This window comes from Balaenoptera physalus (genome assembly GCF_965194825.1).
Source record: "Balaenoptera physalus genome assembly, chromosome: 10".
In the NCBI taxonomy this organism is placed as follows: domain Eukaryota; kingdom Metazoa; phylum Chordata; class Mammalia; order Artiodactyla; family Balaenopteridae; genus Balaenoptera; species Balaenoptera physalus.
Genome location: NC_138889.1, coordinates 58,086,591 through 58,107,112, shown reverse-complemented (window position 1 = coordinate 58,107,112; position 20,522 = coordinate 58,086,591). Strand labels below are relative to the sequence as shown.

At 38.5% G+C, this 20,522-nt stretch overlaps 1 protein-coding gene across 12 annotated transcripts in view; it reads right to left on the bottom strand.

Moving 5' to 3' along the window:
• The window catches only part of PAK1 (p21 (RAC1) activated kinase 1), a 151,773-nt gene that overhangs the window by 40,204 nt on the left and 91,047 nt on the right, over positions 1-20,522 (bottom strand). For all 12 annotated transcript variants that reach the window (XM_082410355.1, XM_082410358.1, XM_082410356.1 and 9 more), the window contains 3 exons: positions 18,079-18,179; positions 17,425-17,572; positions 13,590-13,627 (listed from right to left, as the gene is read on the bottom strand). In XM_082410355.1, coding sequence (XP_082266481.1) covers positions 13,590-13,627; positions 17,425-17,572; positions 18,079-18,179 — 287 coding nt within the window. The remainder of the gene's footprint in view (positions 1-13,589; positions 13,628-17,424; positions 17,573-18,078; positions 18,180-20,522) is intronic.

Below are 20,522 nucleotides of genomic sequence, written 5' to 3'. Positions count from 1 at the left end.
CAAGTAGAGAAAACCAGCGTGCAGCAACGAAGACCCAATGCAGCCAAAAATAAATAAATAAATTTATTTAAAAAAAAAAAAAAAAAAAAACTTCAAAAGAGCCAAGCAGAAAGTAAAAGTTTCTGGACAGCCCTGAAAGAGGTCTCAATAATTAGCAAGGATATAGATTTTAACAACACTATCAATCAACTCAACCTAACTGACATGTACAAAACTTTCCACCCAGGTTCTACAGAACACACATTACTTTTAACCACTTATGGATAATTATTCAGATAGAACATATGCTGGGCCATAAAACACATCTCAATAAATTTTGAATGACTGAAAACACACAAAATGTATTCTTTAACCACAGTAGAATTAAATTAGAGATAAACAACAAAAAGGAAATTTCTCCAAAGAAGATAAACAAATGCCAAAAAGCACATGAAAAGATACTCAACATCATTATTAGGAAACGCAAATCAAAACCACAATGAGATACCACTTCATATCCACTGAGATGGCTATAATCAAAAGACAGACAATAGGGACTTCCCTGGTGGTCCAGTGGCTAAGACTCCACGCTCCCAATGCAAGGGGCCCGGGTTCAATCCCTGGTCAGGGAACTAGATCCCACATGCCACAACTAAAGATTCCACATGCCACAACTAAAAGATCCCGCATGCTGCAACTAAAAAGATCCCGCACGTGGCAATGAAGATCCCCCATGCCACAACTAAGACCCGATGCAGTCAAATAAATAAATAAATATTTAAAAAAAAAGACAGACAATAACAAATGTGGGGGAAGATATGGAGAAATTAGAAGCCTCCTAACGTCGGTGGGACTGTAAAAAGGTGCAGCCACTGTGGAACACAGCCTAGCAGTTCCTCAAAAGGTTAAACATAGAGTCACCATATGACTCAGAAATTCTACTCCTAGGTATATACCAAATAGAAATGAAAACATAGATCCACACCAAAACTTGTACATGAATGTTAGTATGAGCATTATTTAGAATAGCCAAAAAGAAGAAACAAGCCAAATGCCCATCAACTGATGAATGTAAAAAATGTAGTATATCAATACAATAGAATATTATTCAGACATAAAAAGGAATCGTGCTGATACATGCTACAACATGGATGAACCTCGCAAGCTTTTAAGTGAAAGAAGCTAGACACAAAAGACTACATGTTATACAAGTCCATTTATATAAAATGTCTAGAAAAGGTAAATTTATACAGACAGAAAGAAGATCAGTGGTTTCCTAGGGTTGGGCATGGGAGTTTGAATGAAGTGTAAACGAGTACAAGGGAACTTTTGTGGTGGTGGCAATATTCTAAAACTAGACTAGTGATAGTTGCACAAGTCTATAAATTTAATAAAATCATTGAATTGTACAATCAGTATGGGTGAATATTATGGTATGTAAATAACACCTCAATAATGCTGCCTTTTAAAAGTTAAATTTTTAAATTATATGTAAAACCAGTAGGTTCTCATTATACATTTCATATAATATAGATATATAAGGAGTTAAAAGTGAAAATTCCTCAGGAATGCCTGACAAAGATGGCAGATTGAACACAGGCATCTATTTCTTAAAACCTCACTAGAACTATAATAAACGAATGGCCTTTTAAAGGCATTAAACCTGAAGGTTGGAGAGAACAGGATAGGAGGCAAGATTAGCAAAGGAGGCAATGACTGATGGATGAGCAGTAACTGTCAAGGAGACTGAATCCAAAGCTGATGGTAGGCAAACCTGAAAACCAATCTACATATCTATGCTGCAAAATCAAGGCAAGGAAAAACAGAGTAAATATTTTTAAAAACAGAGAATCAGTCTAGGAAGTCTAAAAAAACAGGAGTTCCAGAAAGAGAAAACAAAGAAAAGAGGGGAAGACATCATCAACTAAATAATTCAGGAAAATTTCCTAAAACTGAAGCCTTGAGTTTCCAGGTTGAAAGAGTCCACAAAGCTCCTCACAAATTAAGTAGGTGAATATAGGGATGTAATTATGAAATTTCAAAGCAGTGGTGACAACAAAGATGCTACAAACTTCCCAAATGAAAAAGAAAAAATAGGTCAGAAGCAAAGATGCAGGAATAAATAGCTTTGAACTTGAATAGCCAATGCTGAAAGCTAGATGACAAAAGGGCAATGTTTTCCAAATACTGGTGGAAAATTATTTTCAACCCAGAATTCCATATTCAGCCAAATATCAATCAAATGGTAGAGTAGAATGGAGGCGCTCCATTTTGAGACCTGAAAGATATTAAATATTTACTTTCTCAAAGCTACTGGAAGATGGACTCCACCAAACTGGGAAGCCAACTAAAAATGAAGAAGCATTGCACAGAGAAACTCCAATACAGAAATTTCAAAGACAATAGTCTTAATCTTCTAATCCTCTAATTCTTCCTGAATCTCCTTGAATAATCTTCTGTGTCCCTTACTCTCATATTTTCCATGTGTTTTTATATTTGATATCAATAATCTACTCTTACGTGCATTTTTTAATCCTTGGGAATTTGTTTAACTATATTTTTAATTTCTAAGAATTCTTTTTTTATCCTCTGATTGATCTACCTGCAGTGTGTTTTTGTGAATGCAACATCTATAGAACCTCTCAATATATTAGATTTTTTAAAACTTTCTTTCCTGAATTATCAATTTTCTCTGGGGTCAGTTTTATTTCTTTTTCTTGGTCCTTCTCTTTAATGCTTTGTTTCTCTCAAATGTCTAGAGATCCTTGGCTCTCCCCTCATATTTATCAGTGAAAAACCATATTAATTAGTGTATGCGACTAGCATGAGTTTCCTCTGTAGTTGTGTAAGTCTGTTTCTCTGCTGTCCCCTCCTCTGAATGGGAGGTCTGATGCAGTCTGTACATGAGTTATACAGATGTGGTAACTGGCAAGCACCACTTTAGGGTGAGCTGCCATGGAAGAGTATGTATGGTATGCATGGTGTGTATACCTCTCCTCCCAGTTATCAAAAGCATCAGAAATTTATCCTTGGGATGCAGAAATTCAATGTATTTTCTTCCACTGCAGAGCTACTTCTCCTTTTTCCTCTACTTTATGCCTGTTTTAGAGATCTCTAGTTAACTCCAGCTCTGCTCTGCTTCTCTCTCTTCTCTCCCTGTACCCACACCAGGCATTTTTCTCAAGTACGCAGTTTACTTTCTTTAGAAAAGTATCTGGTTTAAGCTTAGGATCAACCTTCTGGTACCTTTTGCTCACTGTAACATGGACATTGCCCCTGCTGTTTCACTTACAGAATTTAATTTACTCTTGAAGATGAGCCAAGACTCCTTCCTGTTTTTTATATATATTCTCTCAGACCATTTTCTCGAGCTACTCTTATCTTCCTAGGATATTTGTCTTCCACATACCTACAGCAGCTATGCTTTCTGCTGCTCCAATCAATCTGATCTTATCTGCTTTCTACCTTCCATGAATTCCCGACAATGGTTTATTAACGTCCTGTTTTTGTTTTGGAGCACTGTTTTGAATTCATTTTTTATGTATCTTTTCTGAAATTAAGAAATTTAGTATAGCAGGAGAGGTAAACATATGAATTCACCCCACTACACTGACCCAATTTTCAGAGGAATCTTTCTAAGATGGTAGTTTAGACTAAAATGCACATCTAACTATCTCACTTAAAATACTTCCGATTTAAAATACTTTCTTAGGAGACCTTCAAGATGGCGGAGGAGTAAGACATGGAGATCACCTTCCTCCCCACAAATACATTAGAAATACATCTACGTGCGGAACAACTCCTACAGAACACCTACTGAACGCTGGCAGAAGACCTCAGACTTCCCAAAAGGCAAGAAATTCCCCACCTACCTGGGTAGGGCAAAAGAAAAAGGAAAAATCAGAGACAAAATAATAGGGATGGGACCTGCACCTCTGGGAGGGAGCTGTGAAGGAGGAAAAGTTTCCACACACTAGGAAGCCCCTTCACTGGCGGAGACGCGGGTGGGGGCGGGGGGGAAGCTTCAGAGCCACGGAGGAGAGCGCAGCAACAGGGGTGCGGAGGGCAAAGCAGAGAGATTCCTGCACAGAGGATCAGTGCTAACCAGCATTCAACAGAGAGGCTTGTCTGCTCACCTGCTGGGACGGGTGGGGGCTGGGAGCTGAGGCTCTTCGGAGGTCAGAACCCAGGGAGAGGACTGGGGGTGGCTGCGTGAACACAGCCTGAAGGGGCTAGTGCGCCACAGCTAGCCGGGAGGGAGTCCGGGAAAAAGTCCAGAGCTGCCAAAGAGGCAAGAGACCATTGCTTCGGGGAGCGCGAGGTGAGGGGAGTCAGAGCACCACCTAAACGAGCTCCAGAGACAGGTGCAAGCCACAGCTATCAGCACGGACACCAGAGATGGGCATGAAACACTAAGGCTGCTGCTGCAGCCACCAACAAGCCTGTGTGCAAGCATAGGTCACTATCCACACCTCCTCTCCAGGGAGCCTGTGCAGCCCATCACTGCCAGGGTCCCGTGATCCAGGGACAATTTCCCCAAGAGAAAACACGGCACGCCTCAGGCTGTTGCAACATCATGTTGGCCTGTGATGCCGCAGGCTTGCCCCACATTCCGTACCCCTCCCTCCCCCCGGCCTGAGTGAGCCAGAGCCCCCGAATCAGCTGCTCCTTTAACCCCATACTGTCTGAGCGAAGAACAGACACCCTCAGGTGACCTACATGCAGAGGCGAGGCCACATCCAAAGCTGAACCCCAGGAACTGGGAGAACAAAGAAGACAAAGGGAAATTTCTCCCCGCAGCCTCAGGAACAGCGGATTAAATCTCCACAATCAGCTTGATGTACCCTGCATCTGTGGAATACCTCAATAGACAAAAAATCATCCCAAAATTGAGGCGGTGAACTTTGGGAGCAACAATAAATATATTTTTTTCTTTTTTCTCTTTTTCCCGTGTGCCTGACAGGGTCTTGATGCTCACACCGGGTGTCAGGCCTGTGCCTCTGAGGTGGGAGAGACGAGTTCAGGACACTGGTCCACCAGAGACCTCCCGGCTCCATATAATATCAAATGGCAAAAGCTCTGCCAGAGATCTCCATCTCAATGCTAAGACCCAGCTCCACTCAACGACCAGCAAGCTACAGTGCTAGACACCCTATGCCAAACAACTAGCAAGACAGAAACACAACCCTACCCATTAGCAGAGAGGCTGCCTAAAATCATAATAAGGTCACAGACACCCCAAAACACACCACCGGACACGATCCTACCAACCAGAAAAACAAGATCCAGCCTTATCCACCAGAACACAGGCACCAGTCCCCTCTACCAGGAAGCCTACACAACCCACTGAACCAACCTTACCCACTGGGGGTAGACACCAAAAACAACGGGAACTACGAACCTGCAGCCTGCGAAAAGGAGACCCCAAACAAAGTAAGTTAAGCAAAATGAGAAGACAGAGAAACACACAGCAGATGAAGGAGCAAGGTAAAAGCCCACGACACCAAACAACTGAAGAGGAAATAGGCAGTCTACCTGAAAAAATATTCAGAGTAATAATAGTAAAGATGATCCAAAATCTTGGAAATAGAATGGAGAAAATACAAGAAACGTTTAACAAGGACTAGAGGAACTAAAGAGCAAACAAACAATGGTGAACAACAAAATAAATGAAATTTAAAATTTTCTAGAAGGAATCAATAGCACAATAACTGAGGCAGAAGAAAGGACAAGTGACCTGCAAGATAAAATAATGGAAATAACAACCACAGAGCAGAATACAGAAAAAAGAATGAAAAGAATTGAAGATAGTCTCAGAGACCTCTGGGACAACATTAAACGCACCAACATTCGAATTACAGAGGTCCCAGATGAAGAAGAAAAAAAGAAAGGGTCTGAGAAAATCTTTCAAGAGATTATAGTTGAAAACTTCCTTAATATGGGAAAGGAAATAGTCAGTCAAGTCCAGGAAGCACAGAGTCCCATACAGGACAAATCCAAGGAGAAACATGCCAAGACACATAATAATCAAACTATCAAAAATTAAAAACGAAGAGAAAATAGTAAAAGCAGCTAGGGAAAAACAACAAATAACATACAAGGGAATCCCCAAAAGGTTAACAGCTGATCTTTCAGCAGAAACTCTGCAAGCCAGAAGGGAGTGGCAGGACACATTTAAAGGGATGAAAGGGAAAAACCTACAACCAAGATTATTCTACCCAGCCAGGATCTCATTCAGATTTGATAGAGAAATTAAAACCTTTACAGAAAAGCAAAAGCTAAGAGAATTCAGCACCACCAAACCAGCTTTACAACAATTGCTAAACGAACTTCTCCAGGCAGGAAACACAAGAGAAGGAAAAGACCTACGCTAACAAACCCAAAACAATTAAGAAAATGGTAAAAGAACATACATCAATAATTACCTTAAATGTGAACAGATTAAATGCTCCAACCAAAAGACAAAGACTGGCTGAATGGATACAAAAACAAGAACCATATATATGCTGTCTACAAGAGACCCACTTCAGACCTAGGGACACATACAGACTGCAAGTGACGGGATAGAAAAAGATATCCCATGCAAATGGAAATCAAGAGAAAGCTGGAGTAGCAATTCTCGTATCAGACAAAATAGACTTTGAAATAAAGACTATTACAAAAGACAAGGAAGGACACTACATAATGATGAAGGGATCAATCCAAGAAGAAGATATAACAATTGTAAATATTTATGTAACCAACATAGGAGCACCTCAATATATAAGGCAAATACTAACAGCCATAAAAGGGGAAATTGACAGTAACACAATCATAGTAGGGGACCTTAACACCCCACTTTCACCAATGGACAGATCATACAAAACGAAAATAAATAAGGAAACACAAGCTTTAAATGACACATTAAACAAGATGGACTTAATTGATATTTATAGGACATTCCATCCAAAAATAACAGAATACACTTTCTTCACAAGTGCTCATGGAACATATCCAGGATAGATCATATCTTGGGTCACAAATCAAGCCTTGGTAAATTCAAGAAGATTGAAATCATATCAAGTATCTTTTCCGACCACAATGCTATGAGACTAGATATCAATTACAGGAAAAAATCTGTAAAAAATACAAACACATGGAGGCTAAACAATACACTACTAAATAACCAAGAGGTCACTGAAGAAAACATAGAGGAAATCAAAAAATACCTAGAAACAAATGACAATGAAAACACGATGACCCAAAACCTATGGGATGCAGCAAAAGCAGTTCTAAGAGGGAAGTTTATAGCAATACAATCCTACCTCAAGAAACAAGAAACATCTCAAATAAACAACCTAACTTTACACCTAAAGCAATTAGAGAAAGAAGAACAAAAAACCCCAGTGTTAGCAGAAAGAAAGAAATCATAAATATCAGATCAGAAATAAATGAAATAGAAATGAAGGAAACAATAGCAAAGATCAATAAAACTAAAAGCTGGTTCTTTCAGAAGATAAACAAAATTGATAAACCATTAGCCAGACTCAGCAAGAAAAAAAGGGAGAAGACTCAAATCAATAGAATTAGAAATGAAAAAGGAAAAGTAACAACTGACACTGCAGAAATACAAAGGATCATGAGAGATTACTACAGCAACTATATGCCAATAAAATGGACAATCTGGAAGAAATGGACAAACTGTTAGAAAAGCACAACCTTCTGAGACTGAACCAGGAAGAAACAGAAAATATAAACAGACCAATCACAAGCACTGAAAGTGAGACTCTGATTAAAAATCTTCCAACAAACAAAAGCTCAGGCCCAGATGGCTTCACAGGTGAATTCTCTCAAAAATTTAGAGAAGAGCTAACACCTATCCTTCTCAAACTCTTCCAAAATATAGCAGAGGGAGGGACACTCCCAAACTCCTTCTATGAGACCACCATCACCCTGATACCAAAGCCAGACAAAGATGTCACAAAGAAAGAAAACTACAGACCAATCTCACTGATGAACATAGATTCAAAAATCCTCAAGAAAATACTAGCAAACAGAACCTAACAGCATATTAAAAAGGATCATACACCATGATCGAGTGGGGTTTATCACAGGAATGAAAGGATTCTTCAGTATACGCAAATCAATCAATGTGATACACCACATTAACAAATTGAAGGATAAAAACCATATGATCATCTCAATAGATGCAGAAAAAGCTTTCGACAAAATTCAACACCCATTTATGATAAAAACCGTCCAAAAGTAGGCATAGAGGGAACTTACCTCAACATAATAAAGGCCATATATGACAAACCCACAGTCAACATCGTTCTCAATGCTGAAAAACTGAAACCATTTCCACTAAGATCAAGAACAGACAAGGTTGTCCACTCTCACCACTATTATTCAATATAGTTTTGAAAGTTTTAGCCACAGCAATCAGAGAAGAAAAGGAATCCAAATCAGAAAAGAAGAAGTAAAGCCGTCACTGTTTGCACATGACATGATACTATACATAGAGAATCCTAAAGATGCTACCAGAAAACTCCTAGAGCTAATCAATGAATTTGGTAAAGTAGCAGGAAAATAAATTAATGCACAGAAATCTCTTGCATTCCTATACACTAATGATGAAAAATCTGAAAAAGAAATTAAGGAAACACTCCCATTTACCATTTCAACAAAAAGAATAAAATGCCTAGGAATAAACCTACCTAAGGTGACAAAAGACCTGTATGCAGAAAACTATAAGACACTGATGAAAGAAATTAAAGATGATACAAACAGATGGAGAGATATACCATGTTTTTGGATTGGAAGACTCAACATCGTGAAAATGACTATACTATCCAAAGCAATCTACAGATTCAATGTAATCCCTATCAAACTACCAATGCCATTTTTCACAGAACTAGAACAAAAAATTGCACAATTTGTATGGAAACACAAAAGACCCCGAATAGCCAAAGCTATCTTGAGAAAGAAAAACGGAGCTGGAGGAATCAGGCTCCCGGACTTCAGACTATACTACAAAACTACAAAGCTACAGTAATCAAGACGGTTTGGTACTGGCACAGAAACAGAAATATAGGTCAATGGAACAGGATAGAAAGCCCAGAGATAAACCCATGCACATATGGTCACCTTATTTTCGATAAAGGAGGCAAGAATATACAATGGAGAAAAGACAGCCTCTTCAGTAAGTGGTGCTGGGAAAACTGGACAGCTACATGTAAAAGAATGAAATTAGAACACTCCCTAACACCTTACACAAAAATAAACTCCAAATGGACTAAAGACCTAAATGTAAGGCCAAACACTATAAAACTCTGAGAGGAAAACAGGCAGAACACTCTGTGACATAAATCACAGCAAGATCCTTTTTGGCTCGCCTCCTAGAGAAATGGAAATAAAAACAAAAATAAACAAATGGGACCTAATGAAACTTAAAAGCTTTTGCACAGCAAAGGAAACCATAAACAAGACAAAAAGACAACCCTCAGAATGGGAGAAAATATTTGCAAAGGAAGCAACTGACAGAGGATTAATCTCCAAAATTTACAAGCAGCTCATGCAGCTCAATATCAAAAAAACAAACAACCCAATCCAAAAAATGGGCAGAAGACCTAAATAGACATTTCTCCAAAGAAGATATACACATTGCCAACAAACACATGAAAGGATGCTCAACATCACTAATCACTAGAGAAATGCAAATCAAAACTACAGTGAGGTATCACCTCACACCAATCAGAATGGCAATCATCAAATAATCTAGAAACAAAAAATGCTGGAGAGGGTGTGGAGAAAAGGGAACACTCTTGCACTGTTGGTGGGAATGTAAATTGATACAGTCACTATGGAGAACAGTATGGAGGCTCCTTAAAAAAAACTAAAAATAGAACTACCATACAACCCAGCAATCCCACCACTGGGCATATACCCTGAGAAAACCAGAATTCAAAAACAGTCATGTACCACAATGTTCATTGCAGCACTATTTACAATAGCCAGGACATGGAAGCTACCTACACGTCCATCAACAGATGAATGGATAAAGAAGATGTGGCACATATATACAATGGAATATTACTCAGCCATAAAAAGAAACGAAATTGAGTTATTTGTAGTGAGGTGAACGGACCTAGAGTCTGTCATACAGAGTGAAGTAAGTCAGAAAGAGAAAAACAAATACCGTATGCTAACACATATATATGGAATCTTAAAAAAAAAAAAAAATGGTTCTGAAGAACCTAGGGGCAGGACAGGAATAAAGTCACAGACGTAGAGAATGGACTTGAGGACACAGGGAGGGGGAAGGGTAAGCTGGGACGAAGTGAGAGAGTGGCATGGACTTATATATACTACCAAATGTAAAATAGCTATCTCGTGGGAAGCAGCCACATAGAACAAGGAGATCAGCTCAGTGCTTTGTGACCACCTGGGGGGGGATAGGGAAGGTGGGAGTGAGATGCAAGAGGGAGGAGATATGGGGATATATGTATATGTATAGCTGATTCACTTATAAAGCAGAAACTAACACACCATAGTAAAGCAATTATACTCCAATAAAGATGTTAAAAAAAAATAAAAATAAAATAAAATAAAATACTTCCTTAGCTCCAGCACAGAGTCCAAGTTCTTTCACCTGACATGATGGATCCTTAACAACTTGGCTTTTGTTCATGTTACCTCACACAAGAAAGCATTGATTGCCCTTTTCTCTGGCTGGTATCATTGCCTATGTTTACCTGAAACTGTATTATCAATCCTTGTTTACGTGTTCTGATTCGTCACTAACTGTGAGATCAAGAGCAATGACCTTACCTGCCCTTGATCTTGGGCACTCAAAGAGCCTATCACATAATAGGCGATCATTTTATAAATGAGAATTCAGGTACTTAAGTGCTATGTAATCTGGGAGATGGATCTCAGACCAATGAACCACAAATAAAAGAATTTTAGAGCTAGAAGAAACCTTAAAGGTTATGTTTATTAAATGAACAAATTGTTAGGGCCCAAGAACCTTGTGCAAACTATTCTGTACTACCAAGGAGAATAAATCACTCCATCAAATATGACCCCCATTGTACATTATTCATGTACCCCTATTGCAGCCCTTATCCTTCTATTCTGTTGTTAATTTTTTCTCAAGGACTAAGATAGTGTAACATTTATCTGTGTATCACTAACACCTGGGCACAAAGAAGGTGCTAAGTAAATATCTATGGTATGAATGCATAAATGAATGCTGAGGAGAACTGAATTTTGTATTGGTTTCTACTACTAACTCATTCAAGGATAGGGAGCAAGTCACATAATCTCTCTGAGTCCCAATTTCTTAACTTGTGTCATGGAGGTTACAATCTCATCCAATTATTTCCCAAATCAATTGGAAAGATCTGTGTGAAACCAATATGGAAAACAATGCCATGCTACCACAGTACAAACCATATCCCCCATGTGAAACTAGTAAGAAAATAAAGAGGACTGAGCCACAGGGAAAACTCTGAATTGGGGGAGAAAAATGTCCTTTACAGCCTGGTAAACCAGTACAGGTTTTTACCAAGCAGGTGTTATCCTCTCTGCCATATGGCATGAGCCCCAGGGCCCCTCCTCCTCACTAAGGAACAACAGACCTAAGGCTTTACTGCAGTCTCCTTTATAAGACCTCTCTGACATCTTCTTTCTCAGTTCCCTGCCACAGTGAAAAAAATCCAGGACAGGGACTCAGAAGACCCTAGTTCTAATCTGGTTGTGCCACAATAGCAATTATGAGCCTTCAGGAAAGTCTGTTTTCCTACCTGTGAAGTGGGGATGCTAATCTCTTCACAAAGTAATTGTGAGGACTAATTATGCTAACATACATAAAGTTATTAGCACAGTGCCTGGTACATATTAGCTACACAATAAATAATAGCTGTTACTCCTCCTATAAAGGCATAAAGACATTTGTGCCACAAGGCACAGCTCAGCTTTGGTTAAGGCCCCTTCTTCAATAATTTACAGTTCAATAATGGGGAGAAACTCCCAAGGATCTTAACATTAACAAATTCTTCCCCACCTTTTAATTGTATCTATTCCATTTGATGAAAGAATGAATCAGGGGAAAGCAATGCAGACTGGGAATCAGATACCCACTGCCATTAACCCTTCTCAATTTCAGTTTTATCATCGATTATACAAGGATAATAACCCACCTCATTAAACTCCTATGAAGATTAAAAGAGGCAGTGAATAAGAAAGGACTCAGTATGCTACAAGGCGATGGACATGTGAACATTTTTTATCATTGATTACAGTATAAATGACTCAGAATAAACCAATCCCCATTGCTGGAAGCATGATTCAAAGTATTTGGATGGTCAGTATTGTGTTAGAATGTATGACTCCCCCACTTAAAATTCTTCAATAGCTTCTCATTACCTTTAAGATAAAGTTAAAATTCCTACATGATCTGACCTGCCTACCCTCCCCTCCTCACCACCCACCTCTAGTCCCTTCACACTTCACATTCCAATCATAACAAACCACTTGCAGTTCTCTGTACAAGCCTACCTCACGAACCTCCTTGTCTTGGCACATGCTAATTATTCTCTGTCGGGAATACCCTTGTCTCTTCATAATTCTTCCCCAAGATAACTAATTCAGCTCAGACTGCACCATCAAGAAGCTTTCTTTATACACCCAACCTTTTATTCAGTAAATTGTTACTTGCCAGATGCCAGGGATCCAGTAATTGACAAGTCAGACATAGCTCCTGGCCTCATGAAGTTTCAGGATGCTGCACTATAACTGTTTGTGCCTTCATGTCACTTACAGGATTGGGAGATTCTTAGGAGTTGGGACAATGTCTGATTCATCCCTATATTGCCACTTCTCCACACAGGACCTGGCATAGGATAGGGGCTTTGCAAATGTTTAGTAAATCAACATGAAATAACCAACTTTGCACAAGAGACAACACTGGATATAAAGAATAGCAGTATTCTAGTATATAAGTCACAGCTTACTAGTCATAAGACCCTTTCGGATACATCAACATCTCATCTCATAATCTGCCTAGGAAAACAGAATTTGTAAGTTATGAAGGGCAGAGGGACCTTTGAGGTCACCAATGACTCCTATCACATTCCTTCAAGTGATAGGGCATTCACTACAACTTCAGAGGACAGAATGAATGATCTTAAATTAATAGAATCTGCTCCCTTCAACAATTAGCCCTAATCCTGGTTTTGTAGACCCAACCAACCCAAAAGAAAGAATTCTCCTCTAAATGCAGCTATTTGAAGACATCTCCAAGTAAAGTGTATCATTCTCATTTATTGATGAAAAAACTGAAGCTCAGAAAGGCAAACTGGTTTTCCTAAGGGTCAAAGTGAAAACTGAAAATTGAGCCTAGCAGCCAGTTCTTCTGGTTCCAGGGTTAGGATTTCTAGAGCATTCATAAATTAAAGTTGGAAGGTATGCCTATTGTTTATTAAGTCCAATTCCTTTACTCTGAGGCCCAGGGTGGGAAAGTGACCAAGATGAGTACCCCCCAGCCCAGGCTCTGCATCTACCACACTTGACTTGATCCCTAAAAAATCATACCTGCCCATATCAGAATAGAGGAAATAAAGGCTTACCAAAGTGTTAGAAGAATTATAATCCTCAGCTGATTTATCTGCAAAAGGAAAAAGACAAGGGACTCAGTCAGTAAACAATTACAGTTAATCCTTTCTTGAGACCTAAGGAAGCCTATTCAGTAAAGCATTTGCCAAGCTCAGAATAATAACAGTGTTACTGGTACTACAGGCCCAACACCATTTTAAACACATTATATACATTACGTCCTCTAATCCTCACTACAGCTCTCAGTACTATTAGTATGTCCACTTTCACAGATTTGGAAACTGATGTTCAGAGAAGAGAAGTAATTTGTCCACAAATTACTTAACACAAAGGTTATTAGGAGTCAAGATTTGAATCCTGGTCTAACTCTAAATACTAGGCTAGAACTATATCCACATCATCAGGCCTCAATGATCAAGGAAATTTCCTGCATTCTAAGAGAAAGGGAAAGAATTCATGGCTGGCATCACCCTGAGCCATCTATAACAAATCATGACCAGCATGTGGCTTTAGCTTTTAGAAAGGATCCTTCTACATCCATGTCTATTCCCCACAAGGAGAGAAAGACTAAGCCTTAGGAAAAGAGATGCATTAGTCATGTCAAGCATAATTAAAGGCAGGGTCTTATTTCTAAGAATAGGTCCAAGCTCCTTCAATCAGAAAATCACCATATTTTATGAATTCTGAGACATGTATTTTTTCACATTAACATCTCAGAAAGAGATGTGTCCTACAATCAAAAGTATTTCATGATTTAATTGGCAGCTTCTTTTTTCTTTAGGGGCATGTAAAATAACGATGCATCTTACAATCAATGATATCTTAGACTTGATAAACTATGAAACAGACTCAATGGAAATCTTAGCAAGAAAATAAGTTTAAAGACCAAGTATTGTGTTTGGATTTATTCTTTAATTCCTAAAAGTCCAAGAAGAAATTGATTTCACCAGTTCACCACCAATGGGAATTAAGGAGAAGAAATATTATATCAAATCCTACATCCTCCTCACCAAGAAACAAGCCCAGAGAATGTCCAAGATCTCAATTCCATCATACATGAAAGTATCAGGTATAGCTTCTTTGGTCCTATGACAAATTCTGCACCCATAAACTGTGACAATATGTTCTTAAAACAAACCCTGAATAGCCAGCTGTACTCTGGATAAATCAATTCAGGATATAGCTTAAACATAATTCACTTGTTTTTCTTGTCCAAAAGCACATTCTATACCAAGTGCAATACTATGCCTTCCTTACAACACCCCCAACCTTATGTACTGCTAGTGTTTTTGAGGACTGGGTATTCTGGTAATAAATATATCTCCACCATATAAAAAATAAGTATGTTTGCTCCTTTTAAATGTGATGTACAATTTCCGTATATAAAAATCAAATTCCATAGCACAGAATGACAGAGCAGAAAGTACTTACAATCCCTTCATTTTACAAATAAATAAACTAAGGTTCAGAGGAAAAGAAACTGGTTCAAGGTTACATAAATCAGTCGCAAAGTAGGGCGAAAACCCAGAACCTGGCATTGTCAATCTAGTCTAGGCTTTGCTTATCACATTAGCTACTAGTTGGTACAGAAAATAAAGTGATGAAAAGACAGGAAACTTAACAAAAAATTGGCACGGAGGATTGTGCTTGGGCTTTTAGACAGCAAAGGATTTAAAGGCCCAAGTTGAAAACACACTTCCAACACTGGTATATCACTCAACTGATATGTTGAGGCTCTGTGAATAAGTCACTTAATTTCCCTGAGCCTAATTAATTTCCCTGAGTCTGCAAAATGGGGATGATGCCCTTGCGTTTCCAATCTCCCAAGGCCGTCATGAGAATCAAATGAGATGGTTTATGTGCAAGCATATACAAATTGAAGTAGTGTTATCATAATTAATAGTATGAGAAGAAAGGAAATAGGAAAATGAGAGATAGGACATTAAAAATAACTGTGCCATAAACAACAAGGTCCTACGTATAATACAGAGAACTATAATCAGTATCCTATGAAAAACTATAATAGAAAAGAATATTTTAAAAAAGAATGTATTTATAACTGAATCACTTTGCTGTACAGCAGTAATTAACACAACATTGTAAATCAACTATACTTCAATTAAAAAAAAATTTTTTTTTAAAGTGCCGAATATACAGTTTTGCTTGGAGTTGCCTTGGTCTTCAACTTACAGAAAACAAAAAATCCCTCACATGTGGGTGCATGTGCACACACACACACACATACACATATCTGCACAAATTTATACACACAGAAGTAGCTGTATGGACACATATCTATACATTCTATACATATACACTCAATGTTATTCATTTATGCATGCATGGAGGAACATATACACAATTACCTGAATGAGTATATCTATACCCATATTCACTCATAAATACTTAAGTGGACTTTAATTCCAAACATATGCAAACCCACATAGCTATGTTTCCATATACATTAATAGTATTTGTACACATCTACACACATACACATAAAAACAGATTCTTCGAAAGACTTTGTTGCTGAGGCTTTCAAAGCCAGCTTCTAATCTGAAGTCTCCACGACAAACTCTTGAAAACACAAGCCGTAATCTAGAAAACTTTCCTACCCATCACCCCTCAACCCCAATACTGCCTTGGAATGACCCAGTCCCTCGATGGAAGAAGTGAGACAGACCCAGCGGGGCCAGATATCAGGATGGAAACATGCTAGGAACATGTATGACACTCTACTGGGTACCACTATGCAGCATGAGCAAAGCTGCAGTCTGTCATCCTCACCATCTGTGCCTACTGCTACAAGCCAAATACTTGCTGGGGAAAGCATCCTTCAAAATTAGCTAGTTCATCCTGGTTCTCACCTTCGCCAGCAATACTGCCCTTTGAAAGAGACAACATGAACACCAGAAAAAGCACTGGACTCAGAGTTAAGACCAGTGGTTAAGAGATCACTAATTTAGCCACATTAGAAAGGCATTTTGGGCTCTAATGTTTGCAAAGCAAGGGGAAACTGTAAGTGGTATATACTAAAGATACTTCTTGCCCTAACATTCTAAGATGCTATATAAAAGGCAAGTTTGCAGAAATGTAGGCCTTCTTATGACTTGCCTAAGAAAAGAAAAATCTCTCTGCTGTGGAAGGAGGTGCTCCAAATAGAGTTACTAGAAGCAAGTGGTAAACTGAAAAGGTACTGGTCCAGGAATTAGGAGACCTGGATTCTAATCCCAATTCTGCAATTAAAAACATTCTGAAAAACACAGTCCCTTATACATATAGAGAGAGTACATCTAAAGAACATTTATTATTACTGGCCAGTTTTTCATTGGACTGATTGGACTGATAAAAATTAGTTCCTTGAGGAAGAAATTGGGCTTGCCTACTTAAATAGGTTATCACATAACCTACTGATATTGAAAACGATGATAATGATGGCTACATTTCCATGGTGCCGTTTTGCAACCTATAACGAACTTTCATATCAATGAGCTCACTTATCCTCATTACAACCTCTTGAGATAGGAATTATTATTCTCATTTTGAAGCTCAAAGAAATGAACTGACTACTAGAACATAGTGAGTATCAGAATCTAGATCTTCTAGCACAAAGTCTATGTTCTTAACATGTAATATCACAGTACTTTTTCAAAACATGCAGTTTCAGAGTAAAGACTCAAGTTTGATGCAAAAACCCATCATCTTGGCTCTCAAATTCCAAAATTCCATCTCAGTGAAAGTGCCATCTCCACTCTTTAGAAAACGTTCTTCCTTCACCCCACACCAATAGGCATCTACTAAGATGAAAACCTCTTTTTTCCTAGACTGCCCTGGACACAATCCCCATACCTGTAAAGCTCATGTACTTCTGGCTATTGGAGGTCTTCTTCGAGTTATAAAATTCTAATACATCCAGAACAGCCTGCGGGTTTTTCTTCTGCTCTGACTTAGTGATATTTGACGTCTGAAGCAAGCGGGCCCACTGCTCTGGCATCCCCTACAAGAGAGACATACAAGGCTGTCAGCAAGGCATAATCACAGGGGATCCTGAATGAAATTCAGAACTAACTCTGATAACTGATGGCAGCTAAAGATGAGTTTAGTCATTCCTTTCTCTCTCTGCTCTCAGAGTTCCACACAGGCCTCTCTTATAACACATATCTTACTGTATCTGTCATTTCTTGAGATGTTTGCCCCTTCACCAGGCTATTCCTCCTTTAGAGCAGGAATCATGTCTGATTTGTCTCTGGATCATCAGTGCCCAGCACAGAGCCTGATGCCAAGGGGCCACTTAACTGAGGTCTATTTAAGGAATAGAGATTCAAAGGCTTCTCTAGTACAATTCTAGAGGGGAGGAACGTGTCCCTCTCATTACTATAAGAAGATAGTAATGAGGGTCTCGGGCAAATATAGAGGCATCAGGAAGTCTGGAAAGGATTAAATCTAACAGTGCATAGCCAGAACTCTGAAAGACCAAATGTCTTTCTGTGACCCAGGACTTACTGTAAACTCGCCTGTGACAGCATCAAAACCAACGTGAATCGTGTGCTCAAAATCTGAAGGAAGAGAAATCTCTGGCCGTTCCTTCTCCTTCTTTTTATTTGCTGTAAGAGAAACAGGAAAAAGGAGATAAAAACAAGGACATTAATACATTTTTAGGCTTATTTATCTCTTTGTTGAGCTCTAAGCTCCTTTAGAGGCCAAGGACTGTGACACAAATTCACATGTGTATTTACAGAGCCCAATGCCAGACCTAGATTGGAGTAGATGCTCAATGCATGATTAAAGGCTTAATTTTTCATTGAACTAAAGTAAAGCAGGAGCAGAAAGAACATTCATTAGAATGTCCTGGTTCTACCACTAATGAGTCAGTTGACCCAGAGCAAGTCACTTCCTTTTTCCTGAACCCTGGTTTCCCCATCTGCAAAATGAGAAGACTCAAGTAGATGGTCTCTAAAGAGCCTTCCAACCCAGACATCCTACATTCTATGAGCTTATATAACCTGCTTCTGCCTGTTTGATCCTTGATTATGGACTACTTTAAGGTTCTCTACATTACAGAATTTTAGATTTGGAAGTTGTTTTAATTAAATGAATAGCTAATATTTTATCATGTGCAATGATTCAAGTTCCTTCTTTTTTCTATTATAGTTGATTTACAATATTATATTAGTTTCAGGTGAACAACACTGTAATTCAATATTTCTATAGATTATACCATTTAAAGTTGTTATAAAATATTGGCAATATGCCCTGTGCTGTAAAGTATATCCTTGTATCTTATGTATTAATTCAAGTTCTTTATTAATATTCACTGTAGCCTCACAACAACCCTATCAGTTAGGTACTGTCATCCTTATTCTGCAGATAAAGAAACTGAAGCACAGAGACTAAGTTATTTGCCCAAGATCTAATGGTTAGTAACTGGCAGCAGTCAGACTCAAATCCAGGCAGTCTGGCCCAGGCCCTGAGCACTAAACCACTATACTATGCTGCTTCCCTAGGCTACAACCTTAAAGAATCACTAAGTCTGAATATTTGTAATCATCAAGGGTGTTGCATACAGTAGGTGTTCACTAAGGTTCTGCTGATCTGGAACAAAAAGCTTCAATATTTAAAGAGTTGTCGTGCCCTTGTCATACCCTTGTATTCCGCCAAGATTCATATGTTCTAACTCCCAGTACCTCAGAATGTGACTTTATTTGGAAACAGAGCCATTGCAGATATAATTATTTAAAATATGATTAGGTCAAACTGGAGTAGGTTCAGCCCCCTAATCCAGTCAATGTCCTTATAAAAAGGGGATGTTTGAAGACAAACGTACACAAGGAGAACACCTTATGAAGATAAAGACAGAGATCAGAGCAATGCTTCTTCAAGCCCAACAAATCACCAGAAGCTAGGGGAGAGGAATGGAACAGATTTTTCCTCACAGCTCTCGGAAGGAACCAACCCTACAAACACCTTGATCTTGGGCTTCTAGCCTCCAAAACTGAAACAATAAATTTCAGTTGTTTAAGACCCCTAGTTTGTGGTAATTTATTGCAGCAGCTCTAGCAAACTAATATAATCCTTTTCCAACTAAAAAGAGTTTCTGGCCTTGGTATTAGCTAGACTTAGTCCACTGGAGCCTCAAAACAACTGTGTGACAACTAGGGTAGTGATTTTGGTGCCCATTTGACAGAAGAAGCCAGAGGTTCCAAGAAGTTAAGTAGCCTGCCCAAGGTTACAGAGCAAGTTAGAAGCAGATCTGGGGCCAGGACTGAGGTCTTCGGACTCCCAACCCCAAGGCCTTTGTATTGTTACACTACTATATATAAAACAGATAACTAATAAGGACCTACTGTATGGCAGAGGGAACTCTACTCAATACTCTGTAATGGCATATATTACATTATATAATAGTAATATACATTATTACTATGCTTTTAGAAAAGAATCTAAAAAAGAATGGATATATGTATACGTATACCAGATTCACTTTGCTGTACACCTGAAACTAACAAAACATTGTAAGTTAACTATACCCCAATAAAAATTTTAAAAATAAAAGCTATAATTTCATACACACAAAAAAACTCAACAATAAGAAAACGCAATTAATGAAATACGCAAAAGACCTGAAGAGACACGTCACCCAAGAAGATACACAGATAGAAAAGATACTCAATATCGTATTTCATTAGGGAATTGAAATTAAAACAACAATGAAAAACCACTACACACCTATTAGAATGGCCAAAATCCAAAACTGACAACACCAAAAACTAACAAGAATATGGGGCAACAAGAATTTTCATTCATTAGTAGTGGGAATGCAAAATGGTACAGTCACTATGGAAGACATGTTGGCAGTTTCTCACAAAATTAAACATACTCTTACCATACGATCTAGCATTCGCGCTCCTTTGTTATTTACCCAAAGGAGCTGATAACTTGTTCACACA